The sequence below is a fragment of the Tupaia chinensis genome, unplaced genomic scaffold (genome assembly GCF_000334495.1).
Source record: "Tupaia chinensis unplaced genomic scaffold, TupChi_1.0 Scaffold145685_1, whole genome shotgun sequence".
NCBI classification, from domain to species: Eukaryota; Metazoa; Chordata; class Mammalia; order Scandentia; family Tupaiidae; genus Tupaia; species Tupaia belangeri.
In genome coordinates, this window is record NW_006205542.1 from 4,748,359 (window position 1) to 4,770,996 (window position 22,638).

Here is a 22,638-nt window from a genome sequence, read left to right on the forward strand (position 1 = left end):
AAAAAAAAAAAAAAAACTAGCTTCCCATACATCAAGGCTATAATAGTGGCAGGAGCAGAAAATCTAAAAACTTATGTTACCACTTTGTTTCCTAAATTGTGGTTGCCCATTTATTTATATAACCTAACCTAACTCTACTTGTCCAACCAAAATAGTCATTGCTGCAATTACTCTAACAAAAGACAACTGCATCTTAGTCACCAAAAGAGCAAAACTGTGTAAAACCACGCTTAGCAAAAACTCATTTTTAAATAATGAAAAACTATGTAACTAATGCACTGCTGACAAAAGAAGTCAAAAAAAATATATTGAAAGTATGCTATCTGGATGTTTAAAGAGGTTTCTATAAGTAAGCAAGCTATTTAAATAAGTTTATTGTGAAAATTGTATAGTCATTTTTCATTGTCTGACAACCTAACTGCTCACATTTGTGACACTTTCACAATGCTAAGTTTTCCTAGGGGAGTGCAATTCAATTTCTTACCAGAGGATAAAATTGGCATGACAGTCGTGTCAGAAAGGGTTGTCATTTCCTGTCCAACGAGTGGTGAACTTTCTCCTCCATCAAACATTCCAAATACATTTACTTTATAGGTGGTACCTGCCCTGAAACATTAAAAGTATATAGTCTGCATGAACCAGTGGCTCAGATGGCCATGTTTTTTGCGTTGTTAAAGACATCCATCTCGATTTACAAATCTTCTCTCAGAAGAATTTCTAATGTGACACATCGTAAGAGAAGAAAATCATTTCCATCCCATTGTAGTTTATAATCTAGGACTCACTGTCTTGCCTTTCTATCAGGTGCAGAGTCCCTACCATGCTGCCCTACATGCGAAAGATCAGGTTCTTCACTCCTATTGCTTCTAAGCAATGGGATTTACAAAGAATGATTATACCTTGGAGGTAATATAAGGCACCTAGGAGAATGCCTGGCTCATAGCTCAATAAATTTCATCCTCCCTACTCTGATCAAAGTAAAGAGCAAGCACTTACATAGATTTCAAATTATCAAATGAACGGTTGAGCAAACTTTTCAAGAGGGGAGGCACAGTAGTCCATTCTTTTTACGAAAATGAATATGGAGCACTGTTCAAACTCAAACTTCCTTGCTCTCCACTGCACAGCCTGAAGCTAAACCTTTAGTCGGCCCAGCCTTATCCTTCCTGCCAGCTGGAACCAAGTTCAAAGTTCTGCCTTCCCACTCCCAGTTGTCACACTGAAGGACAATTCACACTCAGGGTCTCGGCATGAGTCACACCAGCCCTCTAAAAGGCAAGCAACACCCATCCGCGTATCTATATGGCTGGAATGTTTGTAAAATTATATAAAATGAATGTTAATTTTTTAAAGCAGCATGTTGAAAAACACCATTTCTGGCCACTTAATAATAAAACTCATTAAGACACTACCAAAAAATCCACTCAATCCTAATTCTGTTACTAGCCTCTAAATTCTAATCTCAACCTCGTTAACACCAAGCAAAATAAAGCAGCTTAGGCTGGTGGGGCAGCTCCATGGCCTGATTGTTAAGGGAGACAGATTTCACATAGCCGACCATGGCCTGAATCCCAGCCCAGAAGCTTGGGGAGCATGTTGGATATATGAGGAGCATGCTGGATATATGTGCGTGCATGTGTAAAATCCCAACAGGAAGGAGGAGAGGAGATCATGGTGTAACCACACTTCATGGGAAGTGGGAGATTTCCTCCCTGCTCCCACATCTCTACATTTCTCTCTGGCAAGAGCATAAGCCCTCTGGCAATTAATGAAAAGAAATACTTCGCTGGCAAAAAGATATATGAGGGATTATTTGTGTAAGGCCTGGAAGTGACGTAAGTTATTGAAAGTTTAACACAAATTGATTCAATTTTTTAACACTAATGTAGTTTGTTCCTACCTAAGTTCCTCCAAAACAACTGTGTTGTCATATGGTCCAACCACTAACTCTCCCAGTCTTCTGTCATCTCCCGTAGGGTGGAATGTGACTTTATAGCCCTTCACTTCCCCTGGGGCAGGCTCCCAAGTCACTCGGAAGCTTGACATAGTTGGGTCAGATGTTTTGAGGTTTCTGGGAGATTTAAATCGAGAAGCTATAAAGACAAAAAGAGATTTAAATATCATAAATAAGGTTAGACTTGGAGTTTTTCCCTTAGCTCCTACAAAAATGTTTATTTACAAAGAGGACTAAGTCTGGTGGCAGAGGATATCACGCCCAATAAAAGTCCAGATAACAAAGTGCTACTAAGAAATAGGTGATTCTCACAATTCAGGTTCAGTTAACATTAGAGCATTAGTAAATGGAATCATTTTACCAGGAACTAGGTGACAAAAAATAATATGGCAACTAAGCATCTTACCTAATCATTTTAATTTGGTTTATTGCAGAATCTGTTTTCAACATTGACTAGTGAAGTACATACATGAAAGTTTTCTTTTAAAAGATTATACTTTCCCTCCAATAAATAACTGCCATTTTGTACCTGTTGTTCCTGATCCTTGCCTTAGCTTTCCTTCCCCTGTCTTATAAATTGGGAGAACCGTGATGTCATATGTGGTCTGGGGTTGAAGTCGTTTTAACACCGTTGAAGTGACTGTGGGTGGCACTTTAGCCACCATTTGTCTCCCGCCCCCACGGGGACGATACACAACTCGGTAGTTGACCACTTTCCCTGGTGCTGGTTTCCACGTAACTCTCATCGTGTTTTCTGTTTCTTCATCCACTTTCAAAGTCTTGGAATCTTGGGATACTGTGAGAAAAAAAAAAAGGAAGAAACATGTAGACCATGTTGACATAAACTCTCTATATCCACCTCCTCCTGATATGAAAAGAAACTCTCTGTGGTTTCTTCAAAACGAACAGCTTTCTTGCTTAACGTTGTTGTCTCTTAAATTCACGATAGCGTGTGAGCCTAATCTCAATAAGATGTTTTCTCTCTATGTGGCTAATAACTAAAAAATGGAAGTTCATATTGCAGGGATTTCCTATTTTCATTCTAGAGACTTTGGTAAAGGAAAACATTTGTTTCCGGAGATTAGGCTTTTGAATTTTTATTATATTTCCATCTGTAAAGAATATTGTTTTAACAATGCTGCAGGAACACTTAAAAATCACAAATGCAAGGTTAGAAATTTTACTTAGGTCTTCTCAGAAACAGTTGCAATTCATAAATTACTAGCGAGAGTGACTATTCTTTGTGATTTCCATGTTCATGGAACACTATGAATACAAAAAAAACAGACTCTGAAATTCCAACACATAAAACTAGATCGAGGGCTCTAAAAGTAAATTGGTATAGACTGACTATCTTGGGAAGTACTATATGTAAATGGTTTTTGCATATAATTTGCTTAATATGTAATCAATATTTATTAAATTATCATCTAGTAATATATCATAATTATTAACAACTATCAAAAACAGATGACAAAAAAAAAAAAACAGGTCACCAAACAGTCCCAGCCAACAATATCCCTTTTCTCATACATAATTAGAGTTTATAAGAGGGATTATTTTACTCATTTCAATAAACTTAGTGTTCAAAAGCTCATAAGATTTTCTATAGAAAGAGATTATGTTGAAGGAACCTTAAAACCAGCAAAGAATCTTTCCTGATTTTAAGAGAAATGTTCATGTTCAAATGGACAAGAGCCATCTGAAACAACTGAAAAACCTTGGAAGAAAGAAAAAGAAGCAATGGTTTTCCACACTGGATATCAGAACAATACCGTGATTCCTTAGAGCAGAGGGAAATAATCATGCTCTATCGTTGCCCCAGCTGGTTCATTGGAGAGGACTCCCAAGCCACAGTACAGAAAGGGGAACCCAAATGGACCTCATGGTCTCCCTTTATTGACCATAAAGTGTTGCAATCTGAGGAGACCAAGGCAACCAGGACTTGCAGAACCGAGGACTGCAGAGGACAGAGTGCCACAGAGAAAACACTTGAAAAATATGCAGAAGGCCCCCTTTGAGTCTTCACCAGACTGTTAGCATGTATGTGTGAGGAAGCTACCCCAAACCAGAGAACGGCTTCCAAAAGGAGGGGCAACAACTCCTAAAGCTCAGAGTCAGAAACGTTCCCCTTAGCCAAGAAGGAAAATCTCAGAACCCTCAGGATATCACGTAGAGTATCAGGATGTTTCTGTCTCAATAAAGGGGAAAAATGAGCCCCAAACTAAAACAGAGTTATAGGCAAGCTTCAGAAATCTCCAACTATTTCCAAATAAACTAACTGTATCCCAGAACAAAGTTTAAGAAATGTGTAAGGATATAAAAATATCCAGCACTCCAAAAGTAAAATTCACAATGTCAGGCATCTAATAAATATTACAAGGTTTTCCCAAATGGGAAAAACTATGACCCATGTTATGGGTTGATTGATTGAGTCCTGAATTCATATGCTGAAGCCATCACTCCTAAGGTGATACTATTGGAGCTGGGGATCCTGGGGGAGGTATTCAGGGTTAAGGGAGGTTGTAATTATTGGGCCCTAATCACAGATTGCTGTCTGTATATGAGAAGGAGACACCAGAGAGGTCTCTCACTCTCTCATCAGGCTTACACAGGCTGAAGAAAAGCCATGCAAAGACATTGTGAGAAGGTGACTGACTAAAAGCCAGGAAGCAAGCCCCCACAAGAAAATAACCCTGCAAAAATCCTGATCTTGGTGTCTCCAACCTTCACAACTGTGAGAAAATAAATTTCTGTTGTTTTTGTTTGTGTTTTAGAGAGATTTTTCCTAAAGGGCGCATGTGCTCACCAGAGAGACAGAGAGAGACAGAGGCAGAGACAGAATGCAAGAAATCACCCCCAAGGGATATGGCCATGCTGCAATCCCTTCTCCTCTATTCTCTTCTTGGGATTTTGGACACACAAGTACACATGCTCAGCGTGAGTTTTGAGTCATTGGATCAGAACTCAAACTGCTGTCAGCCATGTGGGAGTCCAGTTGCAAAATCACTACGCCATTTGCTGGTCCCTACACTTCTGTTGTTTAAGTCACTCAGACAATAGTATTTTGTCACAGCAGCTCAAGCTGACTAAGATAACAGATAATAAGAAGAAAAGTGGGGGGCTAGCCCCCTAGCCTAACTGTTAAGAGAATTGGATCCCATATGGTCGACTGCAGTTCAAATTCTGACACTGGTGGTTTGAAAAACAGGCCAGGTGCATGTGTGTGCATGTCCCAAATCCCAGCAGGATGCAGAAGTGGAGGAGAACAGATTGCAGTGTGAGCACATCCCAGAGGCAGGTGCCTTCTCCCTCTCCCTCGCACTCTTTCTATGTAGACACATCTATCTTGTCTCTCTGGTGAGTGCACACATCATCTGGCAATTAAAAAAAGAAAAGAAGGAAAGTCAGTCAATAGAAACAGGACTAGAAATTATGTATGCAACAGAATTAGTTAAAAGAGACAATGAAACAGTTATTATTACTACATGTCATATGTTAATTGTAATAAAATAAAGATTGAGCATATTAAGTAGAGAGCTAGAATATTTTATATAAAGACTCAAATCAAAGTTGTAGAGATGAAAAAATCCACAGGAAGATTTTTTTTCTATTTGCATGATAAAACATGTGTGCATGTACACAAGAGTTAGAGAGGAGCACCCCCACAGTGTCTGATCACACCCCGTTCCCTTCCTCTGGTCCTCCAGCCCCTTGGACCTGGGGCACTCATGTGTGTGCTCAGCATGTTTCAGGAGGGTGGGGCCAGGGACGTGAGCTGCAGTCATGTGGGATCCAGTTTCTTCTGAGCAGCATACCAGTCCTGCACCACAGAGCCAGACCCACATGATGGTATTTAAAACAGATTGGAATTTCAGAAAAAAAGATGCTTAGGGAATTTGATGACAAGATGATAGAAACTATCCAAGATGAAACACAGAAAAGAAAAATAAATAAAAATTAACAGCATCAATCAGTTATCAAGCAGCTTTTCTTTCATTATTAAAAAAAAAAGGAAGATACGCTAGATATAAAGGACAAAAGTAAGAATGATAAATAAGTAAAGATAATCTACAGTTTCAAATTATGTTTCTCACACATGAAAGATATTAGTATCAACCAAGAGTAAATTGGTGGCAATATTTCCCCTGTTGTTATTGTTTAGATTTTAGGGCTTAAAGAAACTAAGAGAAGGCTCAGCCCAATCTATTACTTTCTAAAAATTCTAAAATTTATTCAGACTAATCCTCAATTCTCTATCAGTATTCTCCAGGTGAGTGAACTATTAAAGTGTGTGTGCATAAGTGTGTTAGTGTGTGTGTGTGTGTGTGTATGTATTTTCAAACAAAAATGTAAAGTCATTAGAATTTTGAAAAAAGAATGGAAAAAAATAGTATACAGAACAATAATCTCTGTGGATTATTATCATCACCAATTATGACAAGCAGTAAATCAATGGGTGCCTAACACTTTCTAGAAGGAGTTGTGCTAAAATATATTTTCTGAGCTTTTGTTTCCACCTCTTAAATTTTTACTCAGTGAAACAAGACATCTTTAATAAAAACTTCTCAGACTAACTTCATAGAACTCGGAGTTGAGAAAAACAGAAATTTTAATCTTATGAGTTTTGATATTAAAAGAAGCCTATGTTCCCAAAATACTAGGGTCCCAAACTTCAAAAACTTTCCAAATTTAGATATGTTAATAACAGCCAAATGCTGTATCTCATACCTTGACATGCTCCAAGGACCTCAATTATATTCCTGCCTCTTGGGAACCAACAGATAGTATAATGGTTACATGGCTGAACTCCCACATAGTAACAACAGTTCAAATCATGGACCCAGAGGCTTAAAATACTCTGGGTACACATGCATGCATGCCCAAGGTCCTGAGAGGAGAATGGAGGAGAAGGGATTGTGGCATGGCCATTCTCCCTGGGGGGTGATTTCTTGCTTTCTGTCTCTCTATATATATATACACACACACACATATATATATATTCTGCTTTTAATGAACTCTTTAAAATTAGGGGATTGAAGTTAGAAGTTAGATAAAGTACAGAATATATCTCACTCTAGTTTTAATGGGAAACTGAATTTTAGGAAGGAAACAAAAGCCTTGTTGGTCTCTCACAACTATAAAGCTGTATTTTTCAAATCATCCTTAGGTATGCCACATGCCTGTTGTAACACTGTCTGACACTGCAAGTTCTTTTTGTGTTTAGTAGCTCACTAGATCCCTTCCAACACCCACTGTACCACGGCTGCAGCGGCTGCCAGGCATCACAATGGAAAGTTGTCCCTCTGTGGGACTGCATCAGCAGTCTTCGTACCATGTCCCATAGTTTCAGGTCAAAGCGATCCAAAAGGTTTCCAAAATGCTCCTTTGGAAGCATAAATGAAACTCTACAAGCCTAACCCAATGATTCTCTAAGTCTTCCACACCTTGGGATTCACCCACCACCTAAATACCAGTTCTCATTCAGATTTCTGAGAGTGCTTTCTAAATGACTTTCCTTTCCACACAGAGAATAAATTAAAATCCAACAACCACAACATGGTAGTAGAACAAAGAAAGGGTCATTCCATCACTTTAATTACTTAGATGTTTGAATAATGTTTATATACTCTAAAAACTGAATCTTCCATTCCTCTCAGATCTGCTCCTAGCTCTAAAGAGCATTTTCCATTCACTAACCTTTAAGTTTATGTATTTACTTCTTCCGTGAGAATGAGAGACACAGAAAGAGACAGCCATCCCCAAAAGAGTCTTCACGCCACAATCATCTCCCCAGCTCAGCCAGCCAGAATCGTAGGAACCCGGCATAGAGTGGAAACCTCAGGCCAAGAGCCTGGAACTTTCCATGTGGCTTCAGCATGAGAGCACCGCATTACTGCTCTGCCATCACAGCCGGCCCCGTTTGCTACCTTTAAGTCATCTATTAGCCAAGAAATGTTGGAAATTTCTTAAATATCTTTTAAGACAGAAAAGTCTACCACTTTCATTAATGTATTTGCTTTTGGGATAAAACACCTTCTATGTAGAGATTTGGGGTTTGTTTTTTTATTTGTTTTGTTTTGTTTTGTTTTGTTGGTTTTGGGGGTATTTTAAAGAGGTTTATGCCTTAGGATGTGTGCACTTGCCAGAGAGACAGTGAGAGGGAAAGTGAGAAGTCATCTGCCGGGGAGATGGCCACACCCCAATCCCTTCTCCTCCATTCTCCTTTCAGGATCGTGGGCATGCTCGCACAGTGCCCAGTGTGAGTTTCAAGCTACCAAGTCCAGGACTCAAACTGCAGTTGACCATGACCATGTGGAAGTCCAGCAACATAACCACTATGCCATTTGCTGGCCCCCAAGATAGTTTTTTGGGTTTTTTTTGTTTTTGTTTTTCTAAAGACCCTTGTAGAGATTTTTAATCCCAAAGAATTATCTGAGGTCTCTGACTTTTGGAAAAAGACACAGTTGGGGATAACATTTTAATTCCCTCTAAATGCATATACTTTTATAATTTCTCAGACATATGAATTGTATCCTTACCCCTACAAATAAATTTAGCTATGTGTCACATTTGGCATAAGTTTATAATACGGCTTGTCTTTATGACAAATGAATTTCCACCAAAAATAAAGAATAAATTTCTGACAGTTTCTTAAACTGTATCAGCCACTATATTCCAGACACAAGCTTTCATTTACTACCATAGAAACCAATCATGTGAACATCTGAAAATTACACTTTTTCACATATCCTACAAGGATTTTGATTTTGATTTTTTAAATCTGCTTGATTTAAAGATGAATTTAAACTTAGATCCAACTGAACTTGCCAGTGACAAAAAGAAAATGAATCCCTCAGACAATTCAAACCAAAAGATTTTAATTTAAGGACAGCTTGAAATCAGGATATAGGACTTAGCTAAAATTACTCATGGCATTTCCCTCTGTCTTCCTTTGCCAGAAAAATAACCAAATTCCTCTCCTTTCAAATAGAAAGATATGCAAGAATGCTCCCTTTCTCCCTTTTTCCTAAAATTGTCCTGCAACAGAAGGAATAAAGTCTCCTCCTACGAATACTTAGACATGACCATGCTTAACACTTGATTGTTTGTTCTGGTTGACTTGATTTGTTTTTTTCTTTTTAAAGAATTACTTGATTTTATTTATTCATTCATTTATTTTATTAGATATATTTTTTTTAATTTGACCAGAGAGAGACACACAGAGAGAGAAAGAGAGAAGAAAAGTTAGAAAGCAAGCCACCCGGTCTGGGACTCAAACCGTGGTTGCCATGCACCTTAACCACCATGCCACCTGCTTGTCCCCTGGTTTTGTTTTTTTCATAGATTTTATTTTTTAGAGCAGTTTTAGAATTATAGCTAAAGTGAGCAGGAGGTACAAAGATTCCCCAAGTATTTTTTCATCCCCCCAAAGTGGGGGATGTTACAACTGCTAAATCTGAACTGACTCGTAATTACCACTCTAGCAAATGACTTTAAAGGAAAGAGAATTAAGAAATCTCGACACATCCTTCACCTTCCAGGTGATATTAAATGATGACTGATTATTCATAATTATTCATAAGAAAGCATATTGTAACCAGCATATGGAGTAATGGTTACATTGTTGGACTCCCACATAGTCCACTGCCATTGGAGTCCCAGACCTGGTGGCTTAAAACTCACGCTGGGCGCGTGTGCGTGCGTGCCCAAGATCCCGAGAGGAGAATGTAGGAGAAGGGATTGCGGCATGACCATCCCCCTTGGGGGGTGATGTCTTGCTTTCTGTCTCTATGTCTCTCTCGGTCTTTCTGGCGATCACACGCACCCTATAGCAAAAACCTCTCAAAAAAAAAAAAAAGTCACACTGGGCACGTGTGTGTACATGCCCAAAATCCCAAGAGGAGAAATGGAGGAGAAGGGATTGCGGCATGACCATCCCCCTTGGGGGGTGATGTCTTGCTTTCTGTCTCTATGTCTCTCTCGGTCTTTCTGGCGATCACACGCACCCTATAGCAAAAACCTCTCAAAAAAAAAAAAAAGTCACACTGGGCACGTGTGTGTACATGCCCAAAATCCCAAGAGGAGAAATGGAGGAGAAGGGATTGCGGCATGACCATCCCCCTTGGGGGGTGATGTCTTGCTTTCTGTCTCTATGTCTCTCTCGGTCTTTCTGGCGATCACACGCACCCTATAGCAAAAACCTCTCAAAAAAAAAAAAAAGTCACACTGGGCACGTGTGTGTACATGCCCAAAATCCCAAGAGGAGAAATGGAGGAGAAGGGATTGCGGCATGACCATCCCCCTTGGGGGGTGATGTCTTGCTTTCTGTCTCTATGTCTCTCTCGGTCTTTCTGGCGATCACACGCACCCTATAGCAAAAACCTCTCAAAAAAAAAAAAAAGTCACACTGGGCACGTGTGTGTACATGCCCAAAATCCCAAGAGGAGAAATGGAGGAGAAGGGATTGCGGCATGACCATCCCCCTTGGGGGGTGATGTCTTGCTTTCTGTCTCTATGTCTCTCTCGGTCTTTCTGGCGATCACACGCACCCTATAGCAAAAACCTCTCAAAAAAAAAAAAAAGTCACACTGGGCACGTGTGTGTACATGCCCAAAATCCCAAGAGGAGAAATGGAGGAGAAGGGATTGCGGCATGACCATCCCCCTTGGGGGGTGATGTCTTGCTTTCTGTCTCTATGTCTCTCTCGGTCTTTCTGGCGATCACACGCACCCTATAGCAAAAACCTCTCAAAAAAAAAAAAAAAAGAAAGAAAAAGAATATTGATAATGTTGAGGTAAGTCTTAGCCACCAGGAAATTGAATAGGCTTTTGAGTATACCTTATTAAATATAATAGAAATAAAGTACCTAGGCTTGGTCTTGGTTGTGTGATAATCATGTTATTAGTCATTGATTATTTATCAATCATATTTTTTAACCTTATTTTCTTGTTTTATTTACATTTAATCACTGTACATCTTTGTAGCATATATCTTCAAATGTTCTTTTGTACATCCTTATTTCATTTAATTCTCACAACAGCTCTAAGAGACAAGATTTAATACCTTCGTTCTACAGATTAGAAAGCTGAGACTCAAAGAAGGTTATGTAAATGGGTCTAATCTCTGTCTCCACGAATCCTGATCTTTTTTTTACTAGTTGGATATCCTATTTAGTTGGTTATTCTACCAGAAAAAAATAAAAAAGGCAGACAAATATAGGTAGTTGAAAGATGTCTGGCATTTACAAAGTCTAATTATTTTCTATCTATTAACATAAATTTAATTTAAACTAAATTATTCAAAGATTCTAATGGTTCAGTGCTCATTCATCATATAAATTTTTTAAAAATTCAGGGCCAGCCAGTGGTGTGGTGGGGTAAGGTACTGGATCCCACAGAGTCAACTGCACAGTTTGAGTCCCAGATCCAGCAGCATGAAAAGCACAATGGCAAGGCCAGCAGGTGGCATAGTGGTTAAGGCACTGGACTTCCACTTGGCCAACTGCAGTTCAAGTCCTGGATCTAATGGCTTGAGAATCACACCAAGCATGTGTGCGGGCATGCCCAAAATCCTAGGAGGAGAATGAAAGGATTACAGTGTGACTAATCCCCTTTCCTTAGGGGTAATCTCTCACTTTCCCTCTCTTTGTCTTTCTGTCTCTCTGATGAAGACAAGCACTCCATGGCAAAAAACCTTTAAAAAAAAAAAAAAAAAAAGGGGGAAATACAGTGTCAGCCATTGTTGAGTCATGTCTGTCCTACAAGCAAAACCCTCTCGGGAGTGTGTCTCTCTCTCTCTCTCTCTCTCTCTCTCTCTCTCTCTCTCTCTCTCTCTCTCTTTCTCTCTCTCTCTCTCTCTCTCTCTCTCTCTCCTCTCTCCCTCCCTCCTTCCCTCTCTCCCTCTCTGTCATTCTCTGGTAAGTGCACACACCCCATAACAAATTTTTTTAAAAATTCAAATGATTAAACTGCACGTCACTCATGCTAATAGATAATAGTTGGCACCGACACACAGCCAAACACAATGATGTTACTTACTTTCAGTTGTGGCATCTCCAGTCAAAGGTTCTCCTTCTCCACTGCTGTAAGTTGCGAATACTGAAATTCTGTATTTGGTCTCTGGCTGCAGATTTTCTATCACAGTATGAATTGAATCTCCAGGAAGATTTTTCTCTCCAGCTTCAACATCATCATAAAGTGATTTCCACGAGACCCTGTAACCACGAACCATTCCAGGAGCAGATGTCCAATAAGCCCCAATTGATGTGTCAGTGATGTCTTTAGTAACTAAATCTCGAGGTGAACCACGTTCTAGGAGACAAATTAAAGAGGAATCATTTTGTTTTAACTGTCTACCAGATATTTAAATATTCATTTATCCCAATAGACATTCTGATTCGAACTCAGCTTGTCTTCTTGCTGAGCTTTCTGTCCTGTTTTGACTGATGAAAGAAAACTTCAGAATTAGATTTCATTCCTATCAGCTTTACCCCCCATATGTGCAGTTAGATTGTAAGGTCCTTCAGGACAAGAATGGCATTCAAATTCGGAGTACACGCCTAAAAAAATTCTCCAAAGGAAAACAAGTGTCCAAATCTCAAATGTTACCACAACTCGGTCTGCCTTATAACATACCCATTGTTTGACAAGGCATTTATTTCCTCACCATGATGTTTTTTTCTCTGATCTATTTTAAATAAGTTCAGTTTCAATATAATTTATAATAACGTCAACAGTGTCATGTCTTTTGCAAACCTCAATTCCAACTGTTGTTTTCGGTGAGAGCTTAATTTGCTCATGCAGTTAACAAAGTGGAAATGCAAACTTTCACTATAGCTTAATCCTAATAAAACTAAAACCCACCAATTCTTCTGAAAAACTTAAAAGTGATTAGTCATCAAAACAAAATACACCACTATTTCTAGCTGATCGAAAACGTCTGCTACTAAATTTTGGCTCTTCCATTAAAAAAAAAAAAATTGCAACCCCAATGGAAAAATATGAAAACCTCAACTTAATAGGACACACAGATGTCCTACAATAAAACTCTCACTTTCCATATTTTAAATGTAAGATAAATATACAGGTCACTTTATATTGGCAACATTTAGTAGGGTTTAATGCCATGGTATGACATAAATGTAAAATTATCTGATTTTTCAGCATACATTTTACCAGTAATTGTATATTTAAACAAATGATATACAATGTTCTCACAAGAATTTTGCAGGCCATTATTTAACTCGACTAAAATAGTAAAAAAAAAAAAAAAAAAAAAAAAGTATACTTTAAAACTAGTCATAATTGGGACCAATAGTTGACGTAATGGCTATGTCACTGAACTCCCATGTAGTCGACCACAGTTTGAGTCCTGGACCTGGTGGCTCAAACTTACTCCAGGCACGTGTGCGTTCATGCCTAAGATCCTGAGAGAAGAATGGAGGAGAAGGGATTGCAGCATGGCCATCTCCCCAGAGGGTGATTTCTTTCTTTGTATCTTGCTGTCTCTTTCTGCCTTTCTGGTGAGTACCCGCGCCCTATAGCACAAACCTCTCACAAAAAAAAAAAAAAAAAAAAAACCTAGTCGTAATTAATTAAATTTCAGCATAAAAAGCAAAGATAACAATGAATGAAAAACAAAGCTATTTGCACAAAAACGTATCATATATGGTTGAATTTAGAGGGGAAAATAAGTAAAACAGAAGCTGGGCGGCCTACCAGACCCCAAGTCCAAATGGAAAATTCTAACTCTATTATAAATAACTTTAACTACTGACAGAACATCTTAGCTCTGGAAGGAAATTAGTTACATATTTCATTGAGACTAAGGATATTTATTTTAAAGAACATGTTGACTTTTTTCTCTCAGTACTTGAGGCGAATTCTCAAGTGAATATCATCTTTAACTGTATTTGTTACTTAAATGACCAAAAACCTGTTTATTTTCCTTCCTTGAAGAAATATAAAAGTGTAATTTCAAGCTATTTGGTTTTGGTTTAGTTTGGATATTGTCTTGTTGTTCTTATTTTTTTGTTTTTATACTTGCTATCCCAACAACTAGTCTCTAAGGTTTAAGTGTGCAATGTGTTTTTCTGTTGTCTGATAAACTTCTCTTTCGTATGATCCTCTTCTAACTTTCTATATTATTCTTAGAACGGCTGCTACAGAATGCACTCACTTTAATGCAACTTTGAATTTAAAGGAGCTAAATATTGCATTAGTGATATTTCAAAAACGTATAAGAAAAATGGAATTAGCTAGAATGTGGGAATGTTTTCTCACGGTACAATAATACTAGAATGATTTACAAACAATAATTTCCTCTTCTACATCTATATTACTTCTACTAATTCCCAAAGGCTGTGCTTCTCAGCCTGTTTTTTCCCATATTTTCTGCAGTGCTGAATTTGTAATGTTATTTATTTCCATAACAACAGACATCAATCTTACAAACACAGGCTAATGATTTCACTATGAGAAAAATAAGAGAAGAATTGTGGTTAAAGCAAAAGTACATTCACAGAGACATTTCTGAGCTTAAAGGAATCTACTTCCCTAGACATGTCTCTCCATGGACCTAATCAGCTTTTTAACTCTCTCAAGACCAATAAAACCAGAACAAAACACTAGTAAAGTCTCAGTAAAGATCTTTGCCATGTTTACATATATCTAGTAAATCTTCAAGAGTGATTTTTTTTAGAGGATTTTGCTATAGGGCGCGTGTGTTCGCCAGACAGACAGAGAGAGACAGAGAGATAGAAAGCGAGAAATTACTCCCCAGAGGGGATGGCCATGCCACAATCCCTTCTCCTCCATTCTTCTCTCAGGATCTTGGGCATGCACGCACATGCGCCCGGCGTGAGTTTTTAAGCCACCAGGTCCGGGATGCGAACCGCCGTCAACTACATGGGAGTCCAGTGACATAGCCATTACACTAACTGCTGGTCCCTCCAAGAGCGAATTTTAAGATACAAACAAAATATCGACTGAAAAATATTCCCAAGTTCTAATTTATGATGTAACAACACTAACTTGAATGAACACTGAGTAAATCCTTAATCACAGAAGAAAATCCTATAAAAATTATAGTTCCTACCTGAGGTATATAAAGGCACAATCTGTGAGTCTGATAAAAGTACTTCTAAATATTAAGTTTGTACCATTCTCAAACACATTGATAATTTTTCTCTCAAAAAAATTTAGGAAGATTGTGACTATTCTATCTGTTGCATTAAACTTTAGAAGTTTTAGAATATGGTGTACTCATGACAAGTTTACCGGACCCATAACCCTTGAAGTTTTTAAAAATGGGATCTTGGAGGCCACAGTATCTCAGTGGTAAAACATGATGCTGTTGTAAGGGTTACCCACATGGCAAAGTTCCAGGTTGATGTCCTAAGACCTTCCTGAATATGCCTGGCCACATGTGTGCCCATAAAATCCTAGACAAGATGAGGCTGAAAATGGATCATGGTATGAAGAGCCTATAAAGTGCTATCTCTCTCTCTTTCTCTCTCTTTCTCTTCCCCCCCGCCATAAAATAAATAAATAAATAAATAAATAGACTTTAAATAAACAAATAAGAATGAGCTCTTGGTTTGGCCAAACATTAAATTACCAAAGAACATAGCAACCGGGTTGCAACCCATGGTACAGTTGGAACGTGAAGCCTGGCAAGTTAGCCAGGCTGGTCTTGGCTTGAGACTAATCATTGCAACCTTTGAGCAGGCCACAAACAGGCAATGTCACCTCTGAGGTCCCTGGGTCCTTCAACAGCAAAATCACTGGACTTCATCAGATCCATTGAATTGCCAGGAGAGACAAAAACTAGGCCCTGCCCAAATCAATTCAATCAGAATATCTGGGTAAGTGCCTAAATACTGATGCTTTCTAAAAATCTTTAAAGTCTGCCCTGTGGTTCTAATTTCTCCAAAATTCTTTAGTCTTTTCCCCATGTCTTTCTTTTCTCCTCTTTCTGATTCTTTCTGAGGTCTAGAGAGACACACATTAGGAAAGTTCGCTTGCCCCTTCAAAACAAAGGCAGGCGTGGTGAAGCAAAACTGGTCAATATTATTGGACATAGTAATGCCCTAGTACGTAGGACCGCTTGGTGGTTTTTATATCACATGATTTTGAGACCACAACAAAGCACCTCTTTAGCGAGTGAGATGACGTCATAGCTGAACCTCCTCGAAGAACTGAGAAGCCGATTTAAGCTTCTTGTTATACCCTTTCCACCCCATAATTTGTGAAATATTCACTGCTCTCTTTTCTCCTCCATCCTGTCTTGAAAGGAAATGGTTCTCAACAGGTTCTTCTTAGAAAAGAGTTGATCACATTTCCATGTGAATGAGGTTTAATCAAAGTGTTCCTTAGCCAGGCATTTGCTCCGTTTTATATATTATCCTTGTCCTTTTGTCTTCAATGTAAAGAACTCCAGACATTACTAACTATAAAAAAAGATTATTTGGTTTGGCTTGTTTTGATTTGGTTTAATTTGGTTAGGTCAGGTTTGGGGCAAGAGTCTTTTTTTAGAGTAACTGAGAAAAAAGAGAGAAGGAAGATAAATAAGGTAGTAAAGATGCCAGAAGACCAATCTGTGGCCTCTTTCCAGCCTCTTCCCCTCAAAAGGGAAGACTAGAGACAGAGGCAGGAAACAAAACACCACTCCAGGGGACTTTGCCACTTTGTCATTGCCTTTCCCAGAGCCTGGGTCTGCTGCTCTAGCAGCTGTCCACTCCCTTGAGTTCCTGTTCTCCCTCTGTCCCAAGACTTGGTGCTAGCTTTGTTCAGCTTTTTACCTTTGTGACATTGTTTTCAATAATACATAGTCTCATAGTCATTGCTTTTTTCTGGCCTGGACTATAAGCCTGTGCTTTCTGTATATTACTTTTATGTCTAGTAATAGAATTTTTGGCAATATTTTTAACTTATTATTTTTAGAGAGATTTTTGCTATAGGACACATGGACTCACTGGAGAGACAGAAAGTGAGAAATCACCCAGGAGAGATGGCCATGCTTCAATCCCTTCTCCTCCACTCTCCTCTAGGCATTTTGGATACACATGTGCTTGGCATGAGTTTCAAGTCATCCGCTCTGGTACTCAAACCGGAGTGGGACCATGTGGGAGTCCAGCAATGTAACCGTTATGCCATTGGCTTGCCCCACCTGGCAATTGTTTTAAATCGGTCATTTTCTATAATGATGATATGCCTTCCATTTTATTCCTTTGATTCTATCCCAATGGTTTTCTCATATTGCCTGTTCTTACCTGCATAAGTATAAGGAATAACAATGCATTTCTGCTGTCAGAAAGGCACAAATTCTATCAGACTTTAAAGTGGTGGTACTCAGTGTTTCTGTTCTGATTATAAAACCTATTCATATATATTCAAAAGGCAATTTTCCAGTTCCTGCTTGCATGAGTCTCTGCTACTACTACGGGAAGTACTTCAGACAGGTGCATTTCTCATGATCTGAGCATTTCACAAGGGTTGATTTATTCACTGCTTTTTTCCACATACCAGACCAAAGAACTAATGCCTCATGTAAGTAATTTTCCTGTTTCCTTAGCCTTTTTCCATTTACTTTCTAAAAAGTAAATTAGCATCCAATTCAAATATAATTATAACACGAATTAGCCAATGACGATAACTGAAAAATTAATCATCATGAGATGAAACTGTATTTCATCTTATAGATTGTTCCAGTCAGCTTTCATTGAGTTTCATATGCCACTTTCAAAAATAGAAGTTAAACTGAAAACGTAATGTAAACTCTTTTCTAAATCAATTTGTCTTTTCCGTTAGAGCTCAGCTCAAAAGTCATCCAACTTTCCACAGCAGAAGACCTGCTCCTGGAAAACATTCACGTGGAAATACACTTGATTTACAACCAATGAATTAAAGCCACCACTCTAAAGGACAAAGTTCACTACTGATAAGTTAACTCAGGTACATTAAACAACTAGCAGTTTTTAAAAATCTCTGAATTAAATTACCATTCAACCTCAAGGCTACATGAGCAAAAAGTTTTCTTCCATAATTATTATCTCTCCAACTTGATTTAGATTTTTCTCTGATGAGCAATTAATTCACAGAAAAGGAAATATGAATAACTGTTAGTAATTGTGCTAAAGTATCCTGGTAATGTCAGAGTTATTATACCCAAAATGTTTGATTTTTCAAATTATGAGACAGCAATAAAGCCTAGAACACAGAAGCCTTGTTCAGCCCATCTTGGAGAGGCCCTCAGTTACTCAACGTCATGCAGAATTCCTGTGATGTGCTAAAACCCTCATTGTAACAAAATGTCAACTGAGTTAGCTTGATTTGATCTGTAGGAAACCCATTCATGTCTACAACGTTGGCAAGTTGCTATAGCAACTGGAACAAAGAAATACTGAAAAATCATTTCTTCCACAGTCAAAAACAACACTCAAAAACTTTTTAAAAGAACTATATTATTTCCAGACTGAAATTTTCATTCATGTATACTAAATATCTGAATTAAAATAAGCACTATTTATTTAGAGGTTTTTAAGCAGATTTATAAAAGTAGGGTTTCTTCTCTAAAGAATAACAGTGACAACAAAGGATTCTATGAAAACTTAAAGTGCATTGACATGTACAGCAGTGTCATAAGAATGATACTGAGTCAATCTACTTTAATAATAACAACTGGGAAGAAAAACAATGTAAATCAAACCTAACGGTCTGTGCTCAGAGTCCTCCGAAGTTTGGATCTAAAATAGTAATAAACTCTGCCTTTGTGATTCTACTGAATAGAGTACTACAGCCAACCATGAACTTCCCCACTGCCAATACTAATAAATCTCTCTTCCAGAGACAAGGGAATTTTCTGATCATTGGCTGCATTTCAGAGAAAAAAAAAAAGTACTAAGAAACAGATTTGGGTTAGGGAAAGGATGGTTGTAGACCACACTGCATATTTAAAAACAAAACAAAAAAAATAATAAATAAATAAACTTTTTTTAATCATCAAAAGCCACAATGTACTTGAGATAATCTATAAAATTTTCAACCTACAGAATACTCTTACCAGCTGACACCCTACTTCTGGATAGGAGAAACATTCCTTCAAGGTCTGCTCTTACCACCTCCTCTCCCAAGAGAAAAACAGATTAGAAAAACAGCAGCCCTCAAAAGCAGTGGCCTGGCTCTGTTTCTAGGCTTTCCACTCCCTGCATTTACCATCATATCCTATTCCTGTATATGGTATGTGGATTTGGCTGTATTAATATAATAAAATGAAATGGAATAACCAGGAGCAAAATCTTCTATTATTTTAATTTAGTCACAACTATGCTTTCACATATTTGTCAAGTTTACCACACATAATGCAATAGGATAAATATGTTCATAAAATCAGGTTGACAGCATTTTTTGTAATCCATTCACACTAAAGAACTTTAGGATTAACTGGAAGAAAAAAAAATTTAAGGTTTCTGCCATAGGCACATGCGCTTGCTGGACAGAAACAGAGAGAGACCGTGAGAGGTAAAGTGGGAAATCACACCCCCCGAGGGGGGGAGGGGATAGTCATGCCACAACCCCTTCTTCTCCATCTTCCTGCTGGGATTTTGGGCATGCGCACACACACCTGGCGTGATTTTCAAGACGCCAGATCCAGGACTTGAACCATGGTTGACCACATGGAGTCCAATACCTTAACCACACTATCTGCTGGCCCTGGAAAAGAATGTTTTTAACTTACAATCAGGTAAAAATGAACTAACACTTTGTAAGCAAACTTGCAAATTAACTTTCCTTCTTTTCGGGAATGGAACACAGAAATTTTTAAAAATTTATTTTACTATGTATCTCCTTTAGTGACAATTTTTGAGCAAATGCGTGTGTACACATCAATATGTACACTCACACATACATACAAGTAGGTAGATTTTCTATATCACTTGCACAAAAGTAGGAAATTGTAAACAATTTAGCTACTTATCTGACCTAAAAAAATCAAAACATAATAAAATACGTTGGTGTAAAATTTTAAAATGCAATTTCATTATATATATGATTTTTAACATATTATTCTTGCCAGAAAGTGCTTTAATTTTTAGAATTAGAAAAGTTTTGACTGAATATGAATATAGTTTTAAAAGCAAGAAAATTTAGACAAAAAACAGGAAGTTTAAAGATATAATGAGAATAAAAACTACTGAATTATTACCGAGATACAACTTACAGAGAAAGTTTTACAAAAATAAATAATCTAGGAGCCAGCAGATGGCACAATGGTTAAGGCACTGGACTCCCACATGGTCATTGGCTGTTCAAGTCCTAGACCTGGAAGTTTGAATCTCAGGTCGCCAGGAATATGTGTATATGTACCTAAAGTCCCAAGGAGAGGATGGAGGAGAAGGGATTGTGGTGTGGCCATACCCCCTGGGGTGGAGGGATATCTCATTTTCTGTCTCTCCATCTCTCTGGCGAGTATATGCGCCCTATAGCAAAAACTGGTCCAAAAACAAACAAAAAAAAAATCTAGACATATTCTGTAAAAAGTAAAAGATTGAAAGTTTATTCTTTTAAAAAGTCCTATAAGAAATCTATGCTGAATGCCTGTGTAAAGTATTAGAAAATAAGACTATCAAAAGAAAAGGAAAAACTTTTCCAAAATTCTGGATGTTGCTCCAAATGTAAAGAGCACATACTTTGCTTAGATTATGTCTCTGTAGTTAAGACAATTCCCATTGCCTTACTCTTTTCAGAATGTTCAGGTACCTAATCAATACCACTGAAATATTACTAATGCTATAGATATTAGTTCTTTTTTTAAAAAAATGTATTTAATTTTATTTATTTATTTATTTTAATTTGCTCCATGGCATGTGTGCTCACTAGAGAGAGATGGGGGTAGGTGGTTATAGTGAGAAAGCAATCCACGAGGTCGGGGACTCAAAGTCTGGTGCGTCATGTGAGAGTCCACTGCCTTAACCACTGCACTGTCTGTCGGCCCCTAGATATTAGTTCTAGTGTTACTATACTGGTTCCTCTTGATGAATTTCATATACATATGGTATTTTAATTCCCAAAGAGTTCAATTTATTATATTCTCCCATTTGAGGTCCGCAATAACCCTGGGGGGAAAAGGAAGATGATCTTTCCCTCTTTACAGATGGATAAACTCAGAAGGATTAAGGGACATTTCAAGGCCATCCAGCTAAGTAGCACAACAGGAGCTCTTTTAGGAATTTTATGCACTGGTATTTAATCTTCAGTTTAAACCTCTTCCAAAAACAGATTTCATGGACTATTGTGATCGAACTCTTGATGGCCGTTTTTTTTTATTAGACTATATGTATTTTGGTTTGTTATTAATTCTTGAACTGCCTACTGTATGCCTTGTCCCTGACAATTTCCATATCTGTAATCCTCTGAGATCTGGATCCATTGAATTTGATGGATAATTACCTAATTTGATTCTCTAATATCACTATGATTTCACATTACAAAAGATCCTTTGGATTCACCTTTTCCTATAATCATTTTTTAAAGTCATATAAAATATAATGTTAAAGAAAAGGAAAGCTATTCCCCAATAGTCCATTTAGGTCCCCAACTATAGCACTAAATGAAAATCATTGTCATCCTCCAGAGTTTTTGTTGTTGTTTTATATAATCTATTCTCATAATAATCCATTCTCATTGTGGTTAAAATGAATTTGTATTTTCTTTCCCTTACACTACTCATGGTGAATTACCTAAACTTCCATTATATCACAAAAATTCCTGAGAACAATGAAGGCTCTGACAACTCTAGAGAACAGAAGAAATAACTCTGATCTTGTTAAGGTTTCTTCTAAGTAGTACGTGAACTGTGAATGTCTAACACAGAATTGACTTTGACAGGTCACTTAGAGGCGAATAGACAGAAACTTGGGTTCTCATATTTCTGAAGCTATTACAGATGCTTTATGCATGGTGAATGAAAATAGGATTTAACTAAAAGTCAAAAAATGGCTCCAATCTGGACTGGGTGATAGGACTACCTAATGACAGCAATCCACACCCTTTTCACCCATAAATGTTTCCCCAGGTCCTTTCCTGCTCTGAATGTTGCATTTCTATTCTTCCGTAGCACTAAAAATAGATTGTTGTAGCTTTCTCTTGCATTCAGCCCCTAAGACACTTCAAGTTTAATGTTTTCAGTTACTTACATTCTACATCTCTAAATAACAGGCAGTTTTATGATTACGCATTTTGCAATATAAATTCCTTTTAAGAGACAGGTTTGTCTCTTTTAAGAGACATTTCTAGGTTTCATTCTCTGGAAATATTTTAAGCTTCCCAGATGTAGATCTAGAAAGGAGCTCAAAGGTTTCCATGAAATATGATAGTAATTACCTTCAAGTGTTGTTCCTTCTCCAAAAAGGGCGTCTCCAGCCCCAGATGCATACAAAGCAGTCACAGATAAGGCGTACTGTGTTCCTTCCTTTAATCTCCTCAGCACAGTATTGGTTGTATCTCCCTTCACTGTGACCTCTTGAGTTTCACCTCCTGCCACTGGAGTGTATGTGATGAGATACTGCTTCACTTTTCCTGGTGCTCCACTCCAAGACAATTTCATAGTGGATGTCGTAGGATCAGAAACTCTTAAATCTCTCGGATTCCCTCTAACTTCATTAAAAAAAAAAAAAAAAAAAA

The 22,638-nt window shown here is 37.9% G+C and overlaps 1 protein-coding gene across 1 annotated transcript in view; it reads right to left on the bottom strand.

Annotated features, from left to right (window-relative positions):
* COL12A1 (collagen type XII alpha 1 chain) overlaps positions 1-22,638 on the bottom strand; it is a 136,094-nt gene that overhangs the window by 82,825 nt on the left and 30,631 nt on the right. The window contains exons 13-17 of the mRNA XM_027768180.1: positions 22,339-22,611; positions 11,995-12,267; positions 2,484-2,750; positions 1,901-2,093; positions 485-606 (exon numbers count right to left, since the gene is read on the bottom strand). Of these exons, the coding sequence (XP_027623981.1) occupies positions 485-606; positions 1,901-2,093; positions 2,484-2,750; positions 11,995-12,267; positions 22,339-22,611 (1,128 nt within the window). The remainder of the gene's footprint in view (positions 1-484; positions 607-1,900; positions 2,094-2,483; positions 2,751-11,994; positions 12,268-22,338; positions 22,612-22,638) is intronic.